This window comes from Hipposideros armiger, unplaced genomic scaffold, assembly GCF_001890085.2.
Source record: "Hipposideros armiger isolate ML-2016 unplaced genomic scaffold, ASM189008v1 scaffold_285, whole genome shotgun sequence".
NCBI lineage: Eukaryota > Metazoa > Chordata > Mammalia > Chiroptera > Hipposideridae > Hipposideros > Hipposideros armiger.
Window position 1 is genome coordinate 1,567,008 of NW_017731635.1, and position 18,711 is coordinate 1,585,718.

Sequence of the window (18,711 nt, forward strand, 5' to 3'; positions counted from 1 at the left end):
GAGGGCAGTGTCACTGGCCCTTATATGTGGGATCCAAACCGGGGCCCTCTGGCATCCCAAGCCAGCTCTTAACCAACGTGCCACTCGGCCGGCCTGGGGCAGGTTTATTAAGCTATAATTTACGTAGAGTAAAAGTCACCCTTTGGTTATATAGTTCTGTGAATTTTTCTAAACACACATAGTTATATAACCACTACCACAGTCCACATACAGAATATTTGCATCACCCCAGAAAGTTCGCTTGTGCCTCTTAGAAGTCATCCTTTACCCTTACTCCCAGCCCCTGGCTGTCACTAAACTGCTTTCTGTTCATATAGTCGTCTTTTCCAGAATGTCACATAAATGTAATTAGTGTATAAGCCTTTTGAATCTGGCTTCACTGACTTGGCATAATGTGTCTCACAAGAAGTTATGCAAGCGACACCCAATGTTCCTGGGGGCTGTTCGTCCAGCTCCCCTGGGATGACACCTCACATAAGCATAGTCTGGTGTCAAAACCGGCAGATGGACATGGGAAGATCACCATAACTCAACTGGACATTTGTTCAGATTCTAGTTTTTACCTGTACTCTTTTTGTGTATGTTTGTGTGTGTGTGGCTGTATGAAGGTATTCCGTATACGAATTCCTGTAGTCAGCACCACCACCAGGATCTGCCATCACCACAAAATAACTCCCTCCGACCACAGCCTTCGAGTCACACCCTCCACCCAGCCCTAACCCCTGACAACCACCGATCGGTTCTCCATCAGTTTAATTTTGTCACTTGGAGAATGTTAAGTGGAATCATGCAGGATGTAACCTTTTGAGATCAGTTTTTTTCACTTGAATCCATCCAAAGGACTCAAGTGGGCGGTGGGGGGAAGGGGGTACATCGCTGGGTATATCAAGAGTCTGACCCTTTTTAATGGGTAATTAATGTTCCGTTTTATGGATATACCACAGTTTATTTATCCGTTTACCTGATGGACATTTGGGATGTTTGCAGTTTTGGGTATAAATGAAGGCTCTATGATAAACATTCAAGTACAGGTCTTTGTATGGACATTGTTTTCATTTCACTAGGATGAATACGCAAGTGTGTGAGTGCTGGTCCTACTGTAAATTTGTGTTTAACTTTATGAGAAATTGCCAAACTGTTTCCTAGACTGGGTGTACCATTTTGCATTCCCATTTAAACAATAATTCAAATGTCATTATCTTTTTGATGCCATAGGGTCTGTAGACACATCCTTTCTTTCATTCCTGACTGATATGTGCCTTCTCTGTTTTTTTCTTTTTCAGTCTTGCTAGAGGTTTATCAATTTTATTGTTCTTTTCAAATAACCAGATTTTAGTTTGATTTTTCTCTATTGTTTTCAATTTCTCTTTTTTCCTTCTTTGTGCTCACTTTGGGTTTATTATGTTCTTTTCCTAGTCTCTTGAGATAGAGGCTTAGATTATAGATATGAGCCTTTTCTTTTATTATATAAGCATTTAGTGCTGTTGATTTCCCTCTCAGCAATACTTTAACTGTATACCACAAAATCCAATATGCTGTATTTTCATGCATTTCTTTGTATTTTTTATTTCTTTTGATTCTTCCTCTTTAGCCCATATCCTCTTTAGAAGTTTGTTAATTTCCAAGTGTTTGGTGGATTTTCCTATTATCTTTCTGTTATTTCTAGTTTGATTCCATATGGTCAGAAAACAGTCTTTGTGGAATTTGGGTTTATCAAAGTTTGTTTTATGACCCATGATATAGTCTGTCTTGGTGAATGTTCCGTAAGCACTTAATGAGTATGACTTCTGCTGCCGCTGGGTGGCGTGTCCTATAAATGTTGCCTAGATCCTCGTAGGGATGCTGAAGGTTCCAGCTATACTTTATACTTGTCTGTGCCTGTTCTCCTTTAAGTGCTGGCAGTTCTGACCTGTGTATTTTACACCGCTGTTGTTTGGTGCATTTAAGATTGTTATATAGTCTTGTTGAATTGACCTTTTTACCACTAGGTAATGCCCCTCTTTGACCCTGATACTTTTCTTTGCTCTACAGTCTATTCTCTTATATTAATAGAGCTACTGCAACTTTCTTAAAATGTTTGCGTAGCATATCTTTTTCCATCCTTTTTTACCTTTAACCTATTTATATTATTGTATTTGAAGTGAGTTTTATGTAAGATCACATATAATCAGATCATTTTCTTTTAATCCATTCTAGCAATCTCTTAATTGGTATGTTTACACAACTTACATTTAGTATACTTATTGGTGGGGCCAGCTGAGTGGCTGTTAGTTAAGAGCTGGCTTGGGACACCAGAGGGCCCCAATTCGGATCCCACATATGAGGGCCAGTGACACTGCCCTCCACAGCTAAGATGCTGAACAACAGCTCAACCTGGAGCTGGGCTGCCGTGAGTCGCCGGCGACGGCGTAGGCTGCAGCCCCTGTGGCAGTGGGTTGCCATGGGCTACCGTGTGTAGCCAGCAGCCAGCTTGAGCAGCCAGCAGCCGCAGTGAGCGGCCGTCCAGAAGCCGGCGACTGATCTGCCTCACCCGGGAAGAGCGCAATGATGGTGCCAACTTGGGCCAGTGAAGCAACGTCCTCCACAACTAGACTGAAGAACAAAACAACAGCAACTTGTCTGTTCCCCTTCCCCCAATTCCCCAATAAAAATCTTAAAAAAAAAAATATATATATATATATATATATATATATAAATATATATACACGCGCGCACACACACACACACACACACACACACACACTTACTGGCGTGTTAGGGTTCATTATGCCATTTTATTTTTCTGTTGGTTCCTTGTTTTTAATTCCTCTTTCCCCTTTCCTATTGTCCTCAGAGTACTTGAATTTTTTTTAGTATTCCATTTTGATGTATTTAAAGTCTTTTTTTTTTTCTTCTTGATATTTTTTTATAAAGCTTTTTGTAGTGGTTATTCTAGCTAAGGATTGCGAATGTGTAAAATATACATATTTATCATGATCTGTGTTTTCCCGAAAATAAGACCTAACTGGAAAATAAGCCCTAGCATGATTTTTCAGGATACTCATAAGCCCTACCCCAAACATAAGCCCAGTTAAGATCGTCAGCCAGACATGACTGTTTGAATAAATGTAGATGTTTGTACATGAGTAAATGAATAGATGTAGATTGTTGGAGCAAAAATTAATATAAGACCCAGTCTTATTTTCGGGGAAACATGGTAGTATCAATGCTTTACCACTAAGGATGCTTTTCTCTTCTCCCACGTGATTTAGTTGTCTGAAATATTACCTTTATGTACATTGGGAACCACAGGGGACAGTGATACACTTTTTGCTTTCAACTGTCCCACGTAATTTAAAAACTCAAAAGGAAGGAATATTATTTTTACTCATGTATTTACCCTTTCTCTTTCATCATTTCTTTTCTGTGAAGAACATCAGTTAGCTGTTCTTTTAATGCAGATCTGCTGGCAACAAACTTTCTTAGTCTTCCTTCATCGAGACTGTTCTTCACCTTTGTTCTTTTTGTTTTGGTTTGGTTCATTTTTTTGTTTGTTTGTTTTTTCACCTTCATTCTGGAAGAATATTTTGATTGGAGATAGAATTCTGGGCTGAAGTTCTTTTCTTTCATCACTTGAAAAATGTGCCACTTCTTTCTGACTCCATGGTTTCTGATGAGAAATCTGCTATCCTTTGAATTATTGTTCCCTTTTAGGTAGTGTGTCTTTTCCCTCTGACTACTATCAAGACTTTTTTCTTTGTTTTTGGTTTTTAGAAGTTTGATTATGTGACTGGTTGTGGATTTCTTTGGCTTTAGCCTTCTTAGAATTCACTCAACTTCTTGTTCTGCCAATTTATGTCTTTCCCCAAATTTAGAAAATTTAGGGGCATTATTTCTTCAAATATTTTTCCAAGTTGTACTTTTTTTTCCTCTCCTTCTTGGACTCCAGTGACACAAATATTAGCGCTTTTGTTGTCCCACTGTATTCTGAGACTGTTCATTTTCTTTAGTCTTTTTTCTTTACTTTGTTCAGTTTCTATTGATTCTGTCTTCAGCTTCCCGCTTTCCTCTGTCATCTCCATTCTGTTCCTGAGCTCATCAATGAGCTTTTTCTATTTCAGTGATTGTATTTTTTAGTTCTAAAATTTCCATTTGGCTCTTTTTGGTATCTTGTATTTCTTTGCTGAGACTTTCTATTTTTTCCTTTGTTTCAAATGTCCATAATTGATTATTGGAGTATTTTTAGACAGCACCTTTAAAATCCTTTTCTAAGAATTCCAACCTTCGTATTATCCCTGCATTGGTGTCTTTTGGTTGTCTCTTCACATTCAGGTTGAGACTTTTGGCATTCCAGGTTAGTCTTCTCAGATGGCCAAGCCAGAATAAAATTAAAAGATTAAATAAAAATACCCAAGGAGCTTACTTCCAGGTCATTCCATAAGTCCCAAGGTTCCTAACCAGTCCTGTCACTTTTCCTTCACCTTACAGTTTCCTGATAGTTGGATTATATATTTTGTTCAAGATGCTTTTTATTTCAGTTAGAGAAATAGGATGTAATATACTCACTCTATCTTGTCCAGAACCAGAAGCACAAACTACTCTTTAAAAACGCCAGCTTGTTTGTCAAGTGTCTGGTCTATGCGGGATCCTTCATCTGGTCAGAGTACTTGCAAAAACAAGAAGAAAAAAAACCCACTTAAGCTCGCTCAAGTACAGAGACGTTTATTACTAATGTGCTACAGCAAATCTTAACGAGCATGACCACAGCTCAGCTGTTTGCTATAGCAATTTGTTATGTTCCCAGAAAACCTTAAATTATGTGGGGGAAAAAAATCACACTGTATGATTATTTTAGTAGAGAAGACTTAGGGGCTACAGAGTTTTAACTTACAACTTTGTTTTCACCTGCAGGAGTTAAAGTTTTTGTCATGGCTATCAAATCTAAACTTTATTGAATAAATCTATTTTATTCACTCCACTTCCTACTTCTCACCACCAAAATGTAGTGGTATCTGTCATCCAACCTCTATGATCTTACAGTTCCATCACTCACCAAGGACTGTCTTTGATTTCTGTGTCTCATATTTCATATTCTTAGAAGAAAACGTAAGTGGTCGTTATCATCCAGTGGATTTCTGGCTTGAGTCAGAAGTTCATGCCTTTCTATCAGCTGCAGCCAAGAAATAAGACCCACTTGATTCCCGTCTTTAGCAGAGGCCACGACACAGAGGAGGCGGGGGGTGGACTAAGGACACAAACACTCTCCCGTTTCTTATACTGGGTTGTTGTCAAATGTCAAAGCAATTACAATTTTTTCTTTTCTTTTTTTTTTTGTCTAATGAGAAACCCCAAACTGCATATTTGTGTGACATCTTTAAAATCTTCTTTCCTTAGAACGCCTGACAGACAACCTTCGAGTTGGACAGACATCCATAGTTGCTGCCCAGATGTTTCTTTTTTTCAGAGTTTTGCTGCTAAGAATATCTCCCCAGCATTTGACTTCATTGTGGCCAATAATGGTCTCTGAATTAGTAAGTACAAATATTTTACCCTTGAAACCAAAGTTGGAGCTCTTAAAAATGCTTTTTTAGGAACAATGTACTATTTCATATACAGTCATGCATAGCGTAACAGTGGGGCTACGTTCTGAGAAATGCATCGTTGTGCAAACATCACAGAGAGCGCACTTACTCAAAGCTAGATGTTGTAGCCTACAGCACACCTGGGCTGTGTGGCACAGCCCATTGCTCCCAGGCTACAAACCTGTACAGCCCGTTGCTGTACAAAACAACATGAGATTAAATCAAGCACCAGGGAAAAATGATGCAACGATGTATGAGGGCTGCTGCCAGCGTAACACAGCACACTGTTTTTCAACCAACTTTTTTTTTGTAAATAGAAAGAGTACGCTCATATAACAAGTATAGTAAAGAAAATGCGTAAACCAGCAGCACAGTCATTTATTATCATTATCAAGTATTATGGACTATGCATAATTGTGTGTGCCATGCTTTTATACAACTGGCAGTACACGTTTACACCAGGGTCACCAGAAACACATGTGCTACAACATTGTAATGGCCGTGAGGTCACAAGACGAGAGGAATTTTATGTGTCCCATCACAGACCAAAAGGTCATTATGGGGCACAACGGTATATCTCATTTCATCTGCAAACTTTTCAATCATGTTGGTAGCACATAGTCAGCTCTTAGTTAAATAGGCAGTATTTTATCTTACCCTATCATCATATTTGATCTTTCAAATGTCAGTTATTCCAGTTTATTTGTACTGTTTGATATTATTTGCTATTGTTCAGCAGTTTTTTTTCCAGTTTTATTGCGATATAATTGGTATAACCACAGTGTGCAAGTTTTAGGTGTACAACATAGTAATTTGACTTAAATATATTGTGAAATGATTACTATAATAAGTTTAGTTAACATCCATCATCTCATTTAGATACAAAAAGGAAAGGAAAAAAAATGGTTTTCCTTGTGATGAGAACTCTTAGGATTTACTGTCTTAGCAATGTTCATATATCCCATATAGCAGTGTTAACTGTAGTCATATTGTAAGTTATGCCTGTTGACCTAAGAAATGTCCAAATCTGTGGAGTATTTTTTTATGAGTTTTTTTTTTTTAACCAAACTAATGACATATGCCAGGGAGCAAGATCTCACCTGCTCCCAAGAATAGCAGTTTTGCAGCTTCTTTTATGCATTTGAAATTAAAGACTGAACTTAAGGAAGATGACACGGAGGTGGGGGAAAGCAAGGTGGCGGTTGGATTACAGGACAGTTAACAAGCTTCTGGGCTCTCCTGAGGGTGGTTACGCTTATTTCAAAGGTGTGTTAACCTAGATGCACAAAAACAGTGGACAGGGCTTGCTTAAGGCAAAGATAAGCCTTTTAGCACAGAAGTTGTGTGCCTAGGCGCTACCCACCTTGGCCTGCCCAGTTAGCAATTTATGACCAGAGGTTACTTTCCACAGAACCCATTTTTTCATCCCCACATCCCTAGTACTTACTTATCTTAAAACTGGAAGTTTGTACCTTTTGACCACCTTCACCCAATTTCCCCTCCCCCAGCATTCCCTCACTTCTCCACCCACCCCACCTCTGGTAACCACAAATCTGAGCTCCTTTTTTATGAGTGGTTTGTTGTAGTTTACCTTGTTTTTTGTTTTATTTTGATTTCACCTAAGTGAGATCATACAGTATTTGTCTCCCTGTGACTTAATTCACTTAGCATAATGCCCTCAAGGTTTGGGTTCATTCCACATTGTCACAAGTGGCAGGATTGCCTCCCTTTTTTTAATTATTAACTTTATTGGGGAACACTGTGTTTTTCTAGGACCCATCAGCTTGAAGTCAAGTTGTTATCCTTCAATCTTAGTTGTGGAGGGCGCAGTTCAGCTCCAAGTCCAGTCACTGTTTTCAATCTAGATGCGGGGAGCACAGCCTACCATCCCATGCAGGAGTTGAACCGGCAACCTTGTTGTTAAGACCACGTGTTCTAACCAACTGAGCCCCCCCGGCTGTCCCCGATTTCCTCCTTTTTGATGGCTGAATAATATTCCATTGTATACATATACAGCATTTTCTTTATCCATTCATCTGTTGATGGACACCTAGATTTTTTTTTTTTATGCCTTGGCTGTTGTAAACAATGCTGCTATGAACATGGGGGTACAGATACCTCTTTGACATAGTGTTTTCATTTCCTTCAGATATACCGTTGACCCTTGAACAACTTGGGGGTTAAGGGCACAGACCACCTGCATAGTCCAAAATTCACGTGTAGCTTAAGTTAGCCCTCTGCATACATAGAGCCCCAGCTGAGAATCGAAAATGCAATTGAGGGCCGGCCGAGTGGCGCGTTGGTTAAGAGTTGGCTTGGGAGCGCGAGCTCTTGAGCAGCAGGGCCCGGGTTTGGATCCCACATGAGGGCCAGTGACACTGCCCTCTACAGCTAAGATGCTGAACAACAGCTCGACCTGGAGCTGGGCTGCCATGAGTCGCCAACGATGGCGTAGGCTGCAGTGGGGCTGGCTGGCAGCGGGCATGAACTTTTGTGAGTGGCCATCCAATGGCTGGTGACGACTGCCTCGCCCGGGAAGAGCGCATTGATAATACCAACATGGGCCAGTGAAGTGACATCCTCCGCAACTAGACTGAAGAACAAAAGGACAGTGACTTGTCTGTTCCCCTTCCCTGATTCCCCAGTGCTGTTCCCCTCCCCCAAGTCCCCAATAAAATCTTAAAAAAAGAAAATGCAGTTGCTCTTAACAGCACAGATTAGAATTGCATGGGTCCACTTATACTCAGATTTATGTTATTCAGGGCTTAAGTATACAATCATGTGCCGCATAACGATATTTCGGACAACCACAGATGGAATCATATATGATGGTGGTCCCCATAAGATTATAATAAAGGTGAAAAATTCCTATGGCCTAGTGACATTGTAGCTGTTGTCACAACCCATTACACAGCTGTTGCCAGGTTAAGGTTCGGCTGCTTGCCAGCCTTGTGAGCTAAAATCGAGAGAGAAGGTTGGTGGCAAGAAAAGCAGGTTTATTCAAAATGCAGGCATTCCAGCAAGATGGTGGACTCCTGTTCAAAGGCCATCTCCCTTCCCCACGTGGCCAAAGGATTATTTATAGACAGGTAAGAAGAAGCAAAATGAAGGAGAGGGGAAGGTGGTCTAGCAATTCCTGCTCAATTTGAAAAAGAAAAGAAGGCACTTCCAAGTGGTTTCAGGGATAAGGCTGGATCTTATGCAGATGTTGAAAAGACTTCTTCCAAGTCAGTGTAAACAGAGTAGTTGAAACTGGTGTGCATAGTAAACAGAGAATGGTGCACACAGGAAACAGAGTCTCTGAAACTGCATTAAGAAGGAAAACAAAGAAAAGAAAAATGTTTTAAAAGGTTTTAAGCTAAATTACTTTGTTGAATCGAACTAAGGTTGTTAGATCCTGAAAATAGAGACTGCAGTATCACCCTTCACAGCTGCTTACCATTGTGTTGTTATTGTCTACAGTAGTCAATACAGGAACATGCTGTACAGGTTGGTAGCCTAGGCGCTATAGGTGAACGGAATTTGTCACCCAGAATATGTGTGTTTGGCAGAAGGATTATTTTAGGCTGGTTAATTTTAAGGAACAGCAGACATAGGAGGAGCTCGGAAAACCAAGTAGAAGTTACCCTTTATAAAAGACATTTACATTTGTAAGGGAAATCTGTTTGTAATTGTGTCTCCCTCCCTGTACCAGAAGAGGTGGACAACCTTATCTCTACAAACTCTTACGATTGCAGGAGATATCAAGTTGGTAGCTCACAATCAGCTCCAGGGAAGTTGTACTATTGTTTTTTGGGGTTTTTTTAAGATTTTATCGGAGGGGGGGGCAGCGCAGGGGAATAGGGGAAGGGGATCAGACAAGTTGCTGTCCTTTTGTTCTTCAGTCTAGTTGTGGAGGACGTGGCTTCACTGGCCCATGTTGGTATTATCATTGCGCTCTTCCCGGGTGAGGCAGTAGTTTGCCAGCCATTGGACAGCTGCTCACAGCAGCTCACAGCAGGTCACGAAAGTGCACGCCAGCTGCTGCCAGCCTCACTGCAGCCCAGCTCCAGGTTGAGCTGTTGTTCACCATCTAAGCTGTAGAGGGTGCAGCGTCACTGGCCCTCATATGTGGGATCCGAACTGGGGCCCTGATGCTCAGAGCTGGCATCCCAAACCAACTCTTAACCAATGTGCCACTCGAACAGCCCGGAACTTGTACTATTAAAATTGAAGGTTTTTATAGAAAAGAAGGGTGGGGCAAAGAAGCTATAAGCAAAAGAAAGGATTCCAGGACATAGGATGGGAAGGGTTTAATGCAGATTGCCTCTTCTTTTGGGAAATGTACAGGGCTCTTGTGACAGACTACTCCATTGGTGTTGACCGGAAAATTCCATATTGTTTGATTAAGATGATGTTCCTGGTGAAGGTTGAAACCCAGTTAGGTCAGGTATTCATCTAGGTTTGGTATCATGGGCTTTAGCACAAGTAACACCATCTTGGGCCTGTGGTTTTCTCTTAAACAGTAAGTTATCTTTTCATTTTGTTGATTGTTTCTTTTGCTTTGTTTGCTATTTTTTCATGGGCATACAAATTTTAAACATTAAGCTAGTTTTAATCTCTCAAACAATAACTTGAATTCATGTTTTCCTTTTAAGATTCAGACATTCATACAGCTTGAAGAAGACCTGAAAGAGGATGACGAATCATTGAGGTAAGTAGTGCAAGGGTCTGTGCACATGTATGACGGCTAGTGGATATCACTTTATGATGTAGGGTTATCTAATGCTAAATACTATTTTCTTGAAGTTCTTGTGAAGGGACCAGCGTTTTGATCATTTCTTAAAAAGAAAAACCTTCCTGGGGCTGGCCAAGTGGCTCAGTTGGTTAAGAGGTTGCCCAAGAGTGTGAGCTCTGAGCAACAGCGTCGCTGGTTCGATTCCCACATGGGCCAGTGACGCTGTGCCCCGAGCTGAGCTGCCAACAGGTGGCAGGATGGCTCAGCTGGTGACAGCACATGCTCCTAACAACAAGGTTGCCTGTTTGAGATGGTGGGCTATGCCCGCCTGCAACTAAAGATTGAACTCAGCATCTTGAGCTGAGCTGTCACCTGGGTGGCTCAGGGGATAGAGCGTGCTCTCTTAACAACAAGGCTGGCAGTTTGACTCCCGCATGGGATGGTGGTTACACCCACCTGCAACTAATTGAACACAGCACCTTGAGCTGAGCGGCCCGACTGGACTTGGAGCTGAGCTTGCTGCACCCTCCACAACTAAGATTGAAGGACAATAACTTGGCTGTTCCCCTTCCCCAATTCCCCAGCACTGTTCCCCTCCCCCAGTTCCCCAATAAAATCTTTAAAAAAAAAAAAGAAAAAAAGCCTTCTTATGGGCATTGCATAGGCAAATAGACTACAGCAGATATGGATAAATTTATAATAAGAGTTTCTTTGCAAATTTATAGAAACAGCAACAAAGTCAACAGAATGAAAGTTTCAGTTGCTGATGGAAATGGACCCTTGATGGGGGAGATTGCCCAGAGTGAACTCATCTTATATTTATCAGCTTGCAAATTCTTGGACACAGCACTTTCTTTTCCACCTGACAAGATGCCATTATTTCAAATGTAAGTCAGATAAGACCATGTGTCTTCTTTGAAGTAGAGACTTTTCTCATAAGCACTTGCACTTTTCTTTCATGAGAAGCCACAGTGTGGGTACTAGTGGCTGATGAGCCTGCTCAGAACACCAAGTTTCAGATTACTTCTAACATCTGTGGTTTCGTGAATTTGGTTCACAGTAGTATTTGGATGTGTGTGTGTGTGTGTGTGTGTGTGGTTTCTGCTACTGGATACTTATGAAACAGGAGTCACCCATTGGTGGACCGCACTGCATTTGTGTAGATTTGTTTGTTTGTTTGTTTTTAATTAAATAAATGGAACACACCATCTCAGTTCACTTCACCCCTGTTGGCTTACATTTCCTGTAGGCTTAACACAGTTGCTCAGATGTTTAATTTCATGCCTGGTCCCACATGCCACTTCTCTCTGTCCCGTTCCACTAACGAGAATAATCATGTGGAAATATTTGTGGTTAAAAAGTAGGTTCTTGGGGCGGCCAGTTAGCTCAGTTGGTTAGAGCACAGTGCTCATAACACCAAGGTTGCCGATTCGATCCCCATGTGGGCCACTGAGCTGTGCCCTCCACAACTAGATTGTAACAACTACTTGACTTAGAGCTGATGGGTGCTGGAGAAACACACTGTTCCCCAATAAAATAAAATAAAAAGTAGGTTCTCCTTAAATGCATATTACTAAGTGAAATGGCTATATACTGTATGATTCCAGCTCTATGACATTCTGGAAAAGGCAAAACTATGAAGACAGTAAAAAGATCAGGGGTTAGGGGGAGGGAGGCAGAGCACAGAGGACGTTGAGGGCAGTGAGACTGCAGCCTACACTGTACAATACTATAAATTAGCCCAAACACCAAGCAAGAGTGAACACTAAGGTAAACTGTGGACTCTGGGTGATTATGACATGTCAGTGTGGATTCATCATTGTAACAAATGTCCCTCTGTGAATATACTAAAAGCCGATGAATTGTATGCTCTAAACAGGTGAATTGTATGGTATGTGAATTATATCTCAATAAAACTGTTTAGCAATATTTTTTAATTGGGCTCTGAGCCAGCATGTCTAACCTTGGTGTTTTTTTTTCTCCAGTTATAGGTGGGCATTTGTGCCAGAAGTGGACACAGAGGGCCCTGCCTTCCTGTCCGATCTAGAGGAAAATCATCAAGAATGCAAACCCCACACTGTTAGGATTTTAGAACTCCTAAAATTAAAATATGGGGTAAATGTTTCTCTTTTTAAAATTTATATTCATGGGAGAGGGAAGAAAGGCTAAGCAGTAAGTGAAGTGTTTTAATAGGCCACTTGATTTTAATGATTTAGAATAATTTTCAAAGTTTCTCTTATCTGAGTGTTAAAACTTGGAGATGATCATCAATTCCACCTTTATTTTCTCACTAACATGTCACTTTCTCATCCCAGTTGCTAAGAAGTAAACATAATCATGGATAACACAGTCACAGAGAAGTACTTTATTGCTTCGAAGAAGGGCCTGTTGGAGGAATGCAGGGGGGTGGGCTTTGGGTGGAATCCTGGTAGAAAATGTCAGTAGAAGACCTAGCAATTGAGTTTATGCCATCATTAGTGCTGATCACGAACTTGCATAAAGAACCCATCTGAGGATTTGCTACCTGCACAACTTACTTGTATCTCTAACCCTTAGCAAAGCCATTATCATTTTTATGGTTATTTTGTTTTGTTTTGTTTTTTGCAGGAAATTGGCTCCGATGAGGTCGCCATGAAGAGCGAATTCCCTCTTCTGCGCCAACATTCTGTTTCCAGCATTAGGCAATTGATGCCATTCTTCAAGACTCTAAACTGTGCTTTTAAAACTCAAAATGCACTGCCTGCTGACACCCAAGGACCTCCATTCTTAGAGTTTCCCATCACAGAGAGCCCAAGGGTCTTGAAACAACTGGAGGAATGTGTTGAATATGACTTTTTGGAACATCTGGAATGTTAACCTTCTAAGACAATCTTTTAATCCATTCACTGATACTTCAGCAGAAACCGGGAAATATTCTAAACAAGAAGGAAGCCAGGAGAGTGCTTTTAAAAACAAGTCGATTTCAGTTCCGAAAGTAGAGTTCAGATGACTTTCTGTTGGGCAACAAAACACACCTCCCTGAATGCCTTGTAATATATTTGGATCTGATTGTATGTTTCATCCTCAATTTATGTAAATGAAAATAAAGTTAATATATCATCTAACGGTAACACAAAGTTTGTAATATGAAGTAAAAGTATGAAGAGAACGAAGAGTCATTTTCTTGGTTGATGCAGATACATGTGGTGTCTCAGTATCTCTCTCTAAAAATTGTAACTTGTCAAATATCATTTTTAACCATTCACACATATGCCCTTTAAAGCGATTATTTCGGTACTACATTTTAAAACTAAAATATATTATTTTCTGAAAATACTAATTGCCCATTATGATGGACTATTCAGCAGCGCTGAGGGCTTCAGGAAGATATCGCAGTGTGTTTAATTTTGGCCCATTAAATCACGTTTTTGCACTGTTCAGCTGCGTAAGAAATACCTAGTTTCCAAAACTCTGACAGCTGGAACTGTAGTTATGTACCACTCAGGATGTACCTTGCCAGCACTTTCCATTTAACATAGATCAGGAGGCCAGCTGAGTGGCTCAGTTGGTTTAGAGCTCGCTCGAGTGCGAGCCCTGAGCAACAGGGTCACCGGTTCAATTCCGGGCTTGAGCTGAGCTGCCAAGAGGTGGCAGGATGGCTCGCGTAAAACACACACACACACACACACATACACACGTAGACCAGCATAGTCACGGAGCCTTTCATGCCTGAAAAGACTGTCTGGGAAACTGAGCCTCGGAACCTCTTCCCTTTTCCTCAGAAAGTCTCGCCTTTCTGAGACCTATTTTCCACTTAGTAGACATCACTGTTCATTAATGTAATCCCTTCCTAGGCATGGATTCTCTAGCCTGGCAGCATGTTCCCACTCTTTCAGAGCCTTTTTGTCTTATGCCAACTCCCCTATTTAGAATCCTGGCTGGGTGCCCCTCTTCTGCTGGGGCTTGCCTTCCAGACCTGCGTATCTCATGTCCCCTTTTCAGTCACCGGAGCATTACATGAAATCCCTTTCCTGGCCAGATGATGCCTACTGTCCTAATGAGGGCTCTCATGTCATGTAGACAAGGGTGTCTTGCAATTTGGCTAACATTATCAGACAAGTTTCTCTTAACACCCTGCTACTTTCCAGTGTGTGTGCAGTGCAGAAGCAGTTTGTGTCATTAGCCCCAATATAGGATCTGGGGAGCAAAGAACCACTCGGTTCCCTAAATAAAGGCTAAAAATGAGAATCAAAAGTCATTGCTAGATACATGATTATTCATACAAATGTGTTTAAAATTACAAGGAAATCATGTTTTTGTGTATAGGGGTATCTTTGAAAATATTTGCAAGTTTGGTCACAATTTTNTAACTTTGTTTTTTCTTACTACTGGCTTTAAACATTTGCTAGTGCTTCCCCATACCTCGGTGAATCTGGGCAGATTTACTGCTTTCCAATTAGCCTTAGATATTGTAAAGTATGACATTATCTAGTTTAAAATCTCTTGTTTAGTTAATTGTCCCGCCCCAGCCCTTCCTAGATTGGGCCAAATTCAGGCTCAGAAACCTGTGGTGGGAAAAGGAGTGAGCTGTTCTTTTCCTATGTCTGCACTTGGATTCCTTCTCCCCTTACCCCTCCCATGTCTCAGTCTCTGGCTCTTTAAGATTGAGGTGAGTGAGAAAGGGAGCAAAGATCAGGATCAAAACAGTCTTAAGAGACTTGTGTTGTTAGCTGGCTGTCTGGATGAAGCAGCTGTCCGTGTACTAAATCTTTTGTGGGTAATATGGGCTGTTTGGAACCCCATTGACAGAAATCTCTCACCTGTAGCTCCTGGACTCTCCACTGGCCTCTGCTTTAGGACAGGAATTGGCAGGCTGCAGCTTATGGGCCAAATCCAGCCTGCCACCTGTTTTTGTATGGCCCACAAGCTAAGACTTTTTAAACAGTTACGGGGGGAAAAAAATCGAAGAATAATATTTTGTAACATGAAAATTATGTGAAATAGACATTTCAGTTTCTGTACGTAAGTTTCACTAGAATATGGCCATGCTCAGTCGTTTCTGTATAGCTTTCAAATGCTTACACTAGGGAGAGGGACTAGGAATTAATGAGTTCATGCATTTGTCCGAAGCCATAGAACCTAAGGCACAAAGGGTGAATATAATGTATGCAAATTTTAAAAAATCACTTAGGTTGGGAGATCCTGGAATTGAATATGGACTTACAAAAACTTATTTAAATATTTGCATTTTGCCTCCATGTTTCTATGTAAAATTTTGATACCATTTTGTTGTTTTCCAGAAATCCTGCTGTGGATTTAGCTGACACATATACACTCTTCACCTCCCTTCCTTCCAATGCTTATAGGTCTCTGTTTTTGATTGAATTACTCTATGATTTAGCATTCTTACCATTATTCACAAATGAGCCAGCTAGAACTATAATTGTGTGGTTTTTGTGTTTTCTTGCTGTACAGTTTTTTATTTTCCCTTAAGTTAGTAATTGATTTGTATTTTGCTTGTTTGCTTAGTGTTTCCCTGTACTCATTGATCACTATTTAATTCAAACTTTAAGAGAACTGGAAAATCTTTTCCAGATGTGTTCAAGCACACCCAATATTTGTCAGTTTTGTTGGTTCAGTTGTGATTTGGGAACTTCCCTTTATCATTTTTCTGGACATTTCCTTCCCCATTTTGTTGTGTCTCCATCTTACATATTCCTCTTTTGAAGTTTTCTCCCTTGGCAAGCACAGTAGCTTAGTGACTGAGAGTATGGGCTCAAATCCTGACTGACAACTGGATATGTGACCTTGGGCAAGTTACTTAACCCCTTCATGCTGGAGTTTCCAAACTGAAGTGTGGGGAAAATAATGTTGCCCACCTCAAAGGGTTGTTTTAAAAATTAAATGACAAAGTACACATAAAGGGCCTGTGCATGCTGTAAGCACTCAGTAAATATTTGCTATTTTTCTTACTGGTAGTGGTGGAGCCCATCCATCCTTCCAAAAACAGGTGTAACTTCCTAAGAGCAGAGTACATGGGAAGAACATTTTTTCATGTTATTTCTTGGAAATACGGTTTGGGTACCATTGCTTGCTCTTTACATATAATTTGGCTGGGTTTGTAATTCCGGATTAGAAATGTTTTGTCTCAGAATTTTAAAGTCATGTTGTATTGTTTAATAGAATCCTATGCAATGTATTGGGCTCTTAGGCTGGAGACTGAAGTCCTTAATATCTGGAAAATTATCTCATTTATTTAACAAATTTCTGGGCCGGCCGAGTGGTGCGATGGTTAAGAACTGGCTTGGGACGCCAGAGGGCCCCGGTTCAGATCCCACATGAGGGCCAGTGACGCTACCCTCTACAGCTAAGATGCTGAACAACAGCTCAACCTGGAGCTGGGCTGCNAAGCTGTGATGGAGGAGACGATCTGGCTGATGAGGCGGTTGAGGTTGGTGTAGGTGGGACGCTCGATGTCCAGATTGCGGCGGCAGATGTCATAGATGGCTTCGTTGTCCACCATGAAGGCACAGTTTGAGTGCTCCAGGGTGGTGTGGGTGGTCAGGATGGAGTTGTAGGGCTCGCCTACGGCTGTGGACACTTGGGGGGCTGGGTAGATGGATCCAGCTTGGATTTCTTGCCATAGTCAACAGAGAGCCGCTCCATCAGGAGCGAGGTGAAGCCGGAGCCGGTGCCGCCCCCAAAGCTGTGGAAGACCAGGAAGCCCTGAAGTCCTGTGCACTGGTCAGACAGCTTGCGGATCCAGTCCAGGACTGGGTCAATGATCTCCTTGCCAGTGGTACAGTGACCACGGGCATAATTGTTTGCATCATCCTCTTTCCCAGTGATGAGCTGCTCTGCGTGGAAGAACTGCCAATATGGACTATGGGCCATTTCGGATCTCATCAATTACAGTGGGCTCCAAATAGTGGTTTGTTTTTTTAAAGATTTTTTTTTTTTATTGGGGAATTTGGGAAGAGGGACATTGTGTTTTTCCAGAACCCATCAGCTCCAAGTCAAGTTGTCCTTCAATCTCAGTTGTGGAGGGCGCAAGCTCAGCTCTAAGTCCAGTTCCCACTTTCAATCTAGTTGGGGCAGTGCGGGGCGCCCACCATTCCATGCGGGAGTCGAACCAGCAACTTTGTTGTTAAGAGCACATGCTCTAACCAACGGCTCTTGGCTGCTCAGCTTGGGCACAGCTCACTGGCCCATGTGGGAATCGAACCGGCAGCCCTGTTGCTCAGAGCTCGCACTCTTAACCAACTGAGCCATGGGCTGGCCCAGCAATGGATAGTTTAGAAAAGTCCTTTCAATCCTTTCTTTACCTGCAGTATGACAGCCCTTGACTGACTCATTTCTNGATTTAGTTGGCTTTATTAAGTGATTTATAAATTGGGCGGCATCCAATCTAGCAACTAGAAGGGCTCTCCTTGGCAATTTCTGCTTCTTTTGACCCAACAATTCTACTTTGAGGAATTTAGATGATATACATACATATGTGCAAAATGACTTATGTACAAGTTATTCATTGTAGTGTTGTTGATGATAGCAAAAGTTGGAGACAAGCTATGTCCACCAGTAGGAGATTGGCTGAGTAAATTACAGTACATCAATATAGTGTAACATTATGAAGCTGCCACACAATGTGAGGAAGCTCTGTATGTATGGCTATGGAAGGATCTCCAAAATATATTGTTCAATGTAAGAGAAAATGCATAATACAGGTTTGTGAAAGCAATCCAATTTTGTTAGCTAGGACAAGAGTCTCAAGGTCTGGACAATTCTTACTAATCTTACTAAATGCTAATCTTGCGAAACGTTAAAATGCAGTATAGCGTTTTACAGAAGTAGCTATAATTGGATGAGCTTGACCTGAACCCAACATGTTAAGGTTTGCCAACTACAAAAAAAACACAACAACAACATGTAATTAACAAATAGTGTGCATAAGCAATGGCTAACCCCCACTTTGGGGAGACAAAGCTTTGGATGTGAATTCCCTGTCTCCTTTACTTGCTGCAAGTGAATAAAACTACCTATCAACAACCACATCTCGTTCTTGAATAGAACACCCCAAGGGAACTCCTTGAGTTTGGTAACAATTTCACATTTGTTTGACTTAGATCTGTTGGAGATTTTATTTTATCTGACCAATATTCTAACCCTTATAAAAAATTATAAAATTTCTTTCTCCCTGTCTTAGCCGGTTCAGGCTGCTATAATAAAAGCACCATAGACTGTGTGGCTTAAACAACAAACATTCATCTCTCACAGTTCTGGAAGCTGGAAAAGTCCAGGATCAAAGCACCTTCCTGGTTCTTCCTATTGTGTCCTCACATAGCAGAAGGGTTGAGGGACCTCTTTTGTAAGGACACTAATACTATTCATGAGTGACCCACCCTTATGACCTAATCACCCCCCCCCCCAAAGGTCCCACCGCCTAATGCGGTTGCA

At 41.2% G+C, this 18,711-nt stretch overlaps 1 protein-coding gene and 1 pseudogene across 4 annotated transcripts in view; one reads left to right on the forward strand and one right to left on the reverse strand.

Annotated features, from left to right (window-relative positions):
* DOP1B (DOP1 leucine zipper like protein B) overlaps positions 1-13,382 on the forward strand; it is a 107,609-nt gene extending 94,227 nt beyond the window's left edge. For all 4 annotated transcript variants that reach the window (XM_019658631.1, XM_019658634.1, XM_019658633.1 and 1 more), the window contains exons 33-37: positions 5,374-5,510; positions 10,199-10,254; positions 11,004-11,165; positions 12,264-12,393; positions 12,886-13,382. In XM_019658631.1, the coding sequence (XP_019514176.1) occupies positions 5,374-5,510; positions 10,199-10,254; positions 11,004-11,165; positions 12,264-12,393; positions 12,886-13,134 (734 nt within the window). In that variant the 3' untranslated portion in view covers positions 13,135-13,382. The remainder of the gene's footprint in view (positions 1-5,373; positions 5,511-10,198; positions 10,255-11,003; positions 11,166-12,263; positions 12,394-12,885) is intronic.
* A 1,971-nt stretch (positions 13,383-15,353) lies between these two features.
* On the reverse strand, positions 15,354-17,612 carry LOC109391224 (tubulin alpha-4A chain pseudogene; annotated as a pseudogene).
* Between the last annotated feature and the right edge of the window lie 1,099 nt (positions 17,613-18,711).